The sequence below is a fragment of the Larimichthys crocea genome, chromosome XX (assembly GCF_000972845.2).
Source record: "Larimichthys crocea isolate SSNF chromosome XX, L_crocea_2.0, whole genome shotgun sequence".
In the NCBI taxonomy this organism is placed as follows: domain Eukaryota; kingdom Metazoa; phylum Chordata; class Actinopteri; family Sciaenidae; genus Larimichthys; species Larimichthys crocea.
Window position 1 is genome coordinate 17043571 of NC_040030.1, and position 6679 is coordinate 17050249.

A 6679-nucleotide genomic window follows, 5' to 3' on the forward strand; every position below is an offset into this window, starting at 1 on the left:
CATCTGTGTTGTTTGGTCATTTTTCCTGTCTTGTCATTGACTCTTTACATACACTATGAATCCAATTTTTCAACATCTATATACATCTATATACCCCATGTGTGTTTGAAAAGTTCAGGTAGTGGAATTTTAGAGTGACTCTTCAAACTTTGACTAAAAAAGTAAATACTAGTTGTAGGAGAGCCTATGGATGGCAGACGGACCGTCCATCACTTTGGTGTGAGATATAGACGAAATAAAACCGAAATCAGAAATCAGAAAATATAGAATTGGTAGAATGTCATTCATTCTTCCAACAGACTCTCACTGTTTTGGAGAATATTTAGCTAAACCACAGGATACATTTTAATATTTTCGTGAGCTCTGACTTCTCAAGCACCACCATAAGGTCCAACTCTACAGGTCTCAAAGATCTCAAAATCTAATCATCAAATTTACTGGGCATCTTCTTGCTCTGTAGAGTGAGCACATGAATATAAACTTGCTATGAATGGTTCCCAGAGGATCTGAACTGATTTTATAATTCCATATCAAGACATCATCAAGACAGCTGTGTGATTGCAGAGTTGGTGAGGTAAAATAAACAATACATATCCATATAATAATTAAATGTAGGCTTTATTGCCTTGTTAGATTCCATGAAGGATACATTTGCCTTTTAAGAATGTTGCACATTGTTCATCAAATCCAAAGAAATTAACAGTGAATTCTGTAAAAAGTTTGTTCTTCTGAAGTCAGCCTAGACAAAGGCAGGGCTGATTCTTTTTTGTTGAACTATAATCTTCCATCTGTAAATGAGGAGAACTCATTTGATCATTTGCAGACACCCATTTCTCGAATTACCCAAAATACCATCAAAGCTAGGACGGCATCCCACCTGAATTCTTCCTTGTATTTTGGGATTACAGATGATTATACCTCGAATGATTTTTTGATGGAGATTCCATTCTGATTATTTTGTTATAAAACCAAATAAAGACCTCATCCTGGGTCCAAATAGAATAATTATGCTAACAAGATGATAAAAGCTAATCCCTCGGCTATGATCGTTACAGGAAACATTTTTTTTCATTTTCTTTCTCCATTTCCAGCAGTCCCAGGCACAGATGCTTCCTTTCACTCTCTCAGTCTTTAGCTCAAAAGATAAGACAGCACAGCTTGATTTCTCTTGTCACCACTTATCATTATTTGCTGATGATATTTTGCTATATATAGACGATGCTCCAACTTCCATTCTTCAGGTCTTGGACACTTTTAAAGAATGGAGTGCTTTGTTGCGTTAAGAAATCAACTCATTTCATCACTACATCCTCTGATTTCCTGCCCTTCCATACTATCTCACATTCTTCGACTCCCTGTACTCAACTGCAATTAAAAACTTTGAGGGCATCACCAGTACAGTGAAGTATGTGTTTCCATCATAACACCATATATTCCAATATTTTGCCCCTTTTACTTCTCGAAAGGTACTGGAATAAGACTTGAAATTCATTAAGAGAGGCAGACAGGAAGGAGAACTAACTGTCCTAAATTCTTTTCTTTTTTTTTAGATTTTTTTTTTGGGCCTTTTTAAGCTTTCTTTGATAGAGACAGTTGAAGAGTGACAGGAATGTGTGGAGAGAGAGACAGGGAAGGACATGCAGGAAAGAACCACAGATCAGATTCGAACCCTGGGTTTCCACAGCAAGGACTGAGTCTTCACACATGGGGCGGCTGCTCTACCAACTGAGCTAAACACCGCCCCTGTCCTAAATTTTTTTGAGAATTTAGATTTTGGTCATATGCGTTGCACCCATTATCTGTCTCTAGAGCCCAGTGCATCATTTTTCATGGCCAGCTATAGAGGAAAAGTTGGACACCCCTCATTGTTACAAGATTATATGTATACTCTATTTGCTCTCCTGAAGGCTCCAAATCTGAATGGGGCACCATAATATCTTTCCTTTTATCAACTTCTTACTATAGGACTTCCTTTTTGTATTTCCCTAATGGAGCAAACTATCCATATATTGCTGCTATCTTAATTGAGGATCACACAATGTTTAATGACTTGCAAATATCATTCCATTTCTCTGTGTCCTGGGGAATTTTTAATACACCCATGTTATGTTGAATGTGCTGTGTCTCTAAACTCCATACCTTCTTACTGAACACCTCTTATGCTCCTCTCACTATTCTTTAGAAGATCTACAGATCTTAACCATTACAGTTGCACACAAATCCTGACCACAAACTTATTCACTTCAATTTCTCACACACTTTATCTCACTCCTAGAAAACATCACCTTATAAAAACTCATACCACTCCAATCTTAATATTAAGGTTTAAAGTTATGCACATTAAGAGCATGGTTGCTTTTATTGACAGGTGGGTGTCGCCACAGGTGGCTTGTTTGAGCAACCAGGTTTCATTTATCCCTCAGCTCCACTCTTGCTCCATGTCTGGCTTGATCCGTTGGAGGCAGCACTGCCATGGTGGAGACGACCAGAGCCACCACACTGAGCTTCACAATGGCTCTTCGGAAACCTGTGGGTGACACCACAGAGACTATGTCTATGTTTTATGGGCTATCCATAAATTGTCATGGCATGTGCTCTGATGTTACTGCTACTGGCTTGAATATGCACATGTATGGCATTAGTTCACTTTGATATATTGTTGTAAATATGCAACAAGTCTGTACAATGTAATGTAGAACTGCCACTGGATGGACGAGGACAATATTTTACACCACATACCACCTCTGAAAATATTTGACTCTAGAAGAAGGCAGGTTTATTCTAAGTAAGAAGATTATTTATTGCTGACTGTTTCATTTTTAATATTGTTATATTTCAGACATACCACTAGAGAGAAGTTGCATAACCATAGGGTACACTTACCATAGTTTGAGAACCAGTGTGTTATTGCACTTTCTCTACTTTTTATAAAAAAAAACAAAAAAACAACTGATAACAATTAATAATAATATGGAGGTATTTCTTATTTCTTGGAGACTAAATTACTCAACCACTTCTGTATGTTTTCATATAGGAGCTTTCTATATCAGTTCATTCTTCTTTTTTTTCTTTTTGAAGCTTTATTGTGTGACAGGAATGTGGGCAGCAGAGGGCCGCAGCCGGAAAGTTCATTTTTGACTTCTGAAACTAGTTCAACCACAAAAATATTATTACACCAAAACCTCCTCAGTATGACCTCAGTATTTCTAAAAAGCTCGTTTCCTCAGTGTTTGGGAGCTGCTTGATGATATGACTGTAGCTCCATTCATTATTGGAAATGTGGCCTTTTGATTCATAAAATCCAACTCTCATCTCTCCTCGTTCTGGTCCAGTGAGCAAGGTGCAAACATATCAATAATCCCACCGAGGGCTAAATATTACTGCTCATATCGACAGTGACAACATCACACAGAGCCAATTCACATTTTATAATATGGGCCCGCAGCTGCAGGATGAGTGATTTAAACAAACTACACCGGGGAGCTGAAAGTGCTTATGACAGCTGTTTTAATACAGAAATATTTACAGTACACTACAGAGGAGCAGAATTGATCGGTGGCTCCGTCCATTCACTCTCCTAACCGCCCCCGTTTCATCAAAATTGGCGTGACCTATCGTTGCTGGCGTCACGGAGGAGCGCGGAGCGCAGAGGGTTCCCCGCCCCAGAGGGTATAAATACAGGGAGAGGGCTCACCGGCAGAAATCACCTTTCACTCCTTCACATCCTCTCTGCTGGAGGACGCAGGCTCACAGGATCTCTGACACCATGAAGGTAAGTAGAACGCATGGAAAGTTTTTCCAACTTAGGGTCACATTTTAGGAAGTAATATCCAGATAATTCTGCAACATAAAAGAGTTTTAAACAACCTGGAGTATATTTTAATTTTTCTATTGCAAAAAACACTAAACTGTTTTATAGAAATGGGCTGTTATTAAGGGATGATGAAGATCTTTGGCATTTTACGCATACTCTAAATGTGATTAAAATCATGTTTTTATCTGCAAACAAGATTTGTATCTAAATCTATATTCATATTATTCATAACACTTCACTTAACTTTCAAAGTTACTCCATAAATGTAAGGCTTGTGAGATCATTACTAACGCAAGTACCCTGCGCGTAATGCGCTGATTACGCACAGAAAAGCGCGCCCTGTGTTAAACACTGCATGAAAGCGTTCATTAACTTTTACCTTATCACTCCCGCAGGGTTTGAGGAGCATCACATTAACGTATGTACTCACCCTTTTACTACTGGCGTCGTTTATCTCACAGTCGTGGAGCGCACCGAAGGTATGGCTAGTTTATTTTCCTCTGTTAAGTTTGACAGTGAAGTTTTTAACTCCATAAAGACTGACTGAGCGGACAGACGGACACAGCTGCTTTAATGTGAAGCACACACTTTGTTTCTTCAGGGCTCTTTCCAACGGAGAAACTGGACCCCACAGGCTATGCTGTACCTCAAGGGAACTCGTATGTATTTATCTATCACATGCCTTTATTGAGACCTAATGTGTTCAATATTAATATTTTCATTTATAACGTAAGTCTTTGTCAATCAAGACAAACAAGGCACAGTTTGAATGAGAATGAGTATGTGATTTGTGGTGAATAATGGAGGCATGAAAAAGGTCATTGTGGAATAAAAACAGGAAAAAAGCTCAAATTTAATTTGGAAAGTTTGTAAAACGTTTTATTTTAATGTCAAAACTTGAACAGTTTGGGTCTGGTAACTAGTGATATGTTCTTTCTTAAATGAGTGCTGGTGCATCTTTTTCATTGTCTTTTCTCCCAGAGGGCCGCAGGTTCATCTCAGAGGACCGAAAAGAAGGAGATGTCTATGACACATTACACTTAGGTACAACAAACATGACTTAGCAAAACTGTTTGTGAAGTTTAAAACACCCTTTTTTATATTATTGGACTAACTAATAAAAAAGTTTCTCAAAATTTTCCTTCCATAAGTCGTGTTTTGTTTTGTGTTTTTCCTCATAGAGACCCGTAGTCAGAACACAGAGAAGCTGAGTGTGGATCAGGCTGCCACCGTCCTGCTCAACTTCCTGCAGCAAGCCAGGGAGGGAGGTGAGCAGCAGCTGGACCAGATGTTAAAGTCTTACTTTAAGACACTAAATCCTCCTTACGGTCAATTTATTTATTTAACTTGATTTGTTTAAAATCTAGTATAGCTTTCAGTAAAAAGTATTTTACTGTTTCACCTTTGATTATAAATAACTATAATTATAGACAACATGATTACATCTAAGTCACTTTTGATTAGTGCTACATACATTCTTATGCTAGTGTTTATTTCTGCAGGGCAAAGAGCTCCAGAGAGAGATCAAACCCTTAAAAAGCCTAATTTCATTTCACTTTACTAAGCCTAAGAGGAAACTTAGAGGAAAGGCTTTCCTCTCCATCCACAAACCTTCAAGGACTTTTGGAAGAATTCTGATTGTGTCCTTTGTCTTTGAATCAAGACTTATATTTGATTTCCATAATTTAATGTTCAGTTTCTCTTTCTCTCATGTAGCTGATGAAAACCCGGATGACATGTATTTCCAGGAGCTGCCGGTGTGGAAGAGAGAATATTTCTGATAGTGTTTCATACATTTGTAAATCTGCCACACAACATCATCTATGTTTTTGAATGTAAGGCATTGGGTTCTGTATGAGGGAGAACAGCTGTTTTGTAAATATGAATTCTCTGGCTATGTTTGAAATGTGATGTTTTCATAAAAAGAATTTGAATTCATAGCACTACTCGTCTGAGAATGTCTCACTTTCTTATACTAACAAAATATTGAGTGCATCTCTATTATGATGACTATGATCTCAAAGTGTCAAATTATGATGGTATATGAAGTGTATAAATGAATCAATATGATATTCTGAATTTTAGTCTTTTCTCATTTTTTAGTATCAAATATTAATGTATACACTATTTCTTGGCATTTTCTTCAAGAAAGAGTAAAGTGTTCTGTCAACAATGTTTAACAGGAAAATTATATACATAAATATTTTTAAAAATATCTTTGACATGTATTTCACAGAAATTAAGTGGAGTGAACCATTATCATATTCAATACAATACATAAACATCTGCATAGTAATTGAAGACATGTCTAGTTTTATGACACAACTCAAAGAAAACATGCATTTTGAAAACAACAGTGGGCCAAGAATGGAGCCTTTGGGAACACCACAGTTAAACTGGGGAGACTGGGTTGATGTTTTGACCCATCGACCAAACATCTGTTATATTGGTGAGGTGAGGTGCTTGCACAGATGTGCTTTCTGGTGAATGGAGCAAATCCATGCAGTCAGGGGGCTGTTATGGCTGCACATCAATGATTGTGGTTTTGGATTTATATGGTTAACTATTCATGGAATATTCAGGGGTCTATAAACTTTTTGCCAACAGAAATGTGATCTCAATAACTAATTTTCTAATCATATTTTGTTCAACACACGTTATTTGGTGGAATTATCATTCCTTATTATATACATAAATGTTTTGAGACTACAAGCCATTACTGTTTTGCACACAGCTTCAGCAAAACAAGACGCACGATGCAAGTTCCAAGATGTATGAAACTCATTCACTTTTCATATGTATTGATAAACAATCCATTTATGTACTGTGGGAACACAAACTCAATGAAACAGGCACACAGCATTA

The 6679-nt window shown here is 37.3% G+C and overlaps 1 protein-coding gene across 1 annotated transcript; it reads left to right on the forward strand.

Annotated features, from left to right (window-relative positions):
* The first annotated feature begins 3408 nt into the window (after positions 1-3408).
* On the forward strand, positions 3409-5747 carry spx (spexin hormone). Its single transcript, XM_010741751.3, has 6 exons — positions 3409-3772; positions 4210-4293; positions 4416-4473; positions 4796-4858; positions 4996-5082; positions 5531-5747. Exons 1-6 carry the CDS (start codon positions 3767-3769, stop codon positions 5593-5595), a joined length of 363 nt encoding a protein of 120 aa, XP_010740053.1. The 5' UTR covers positions 3409-3766; the 3' UTR covers positions 5596-5747.
* The last annotated feature ends 932 nt before the right edge of the window (positions 5748-6679 follow it).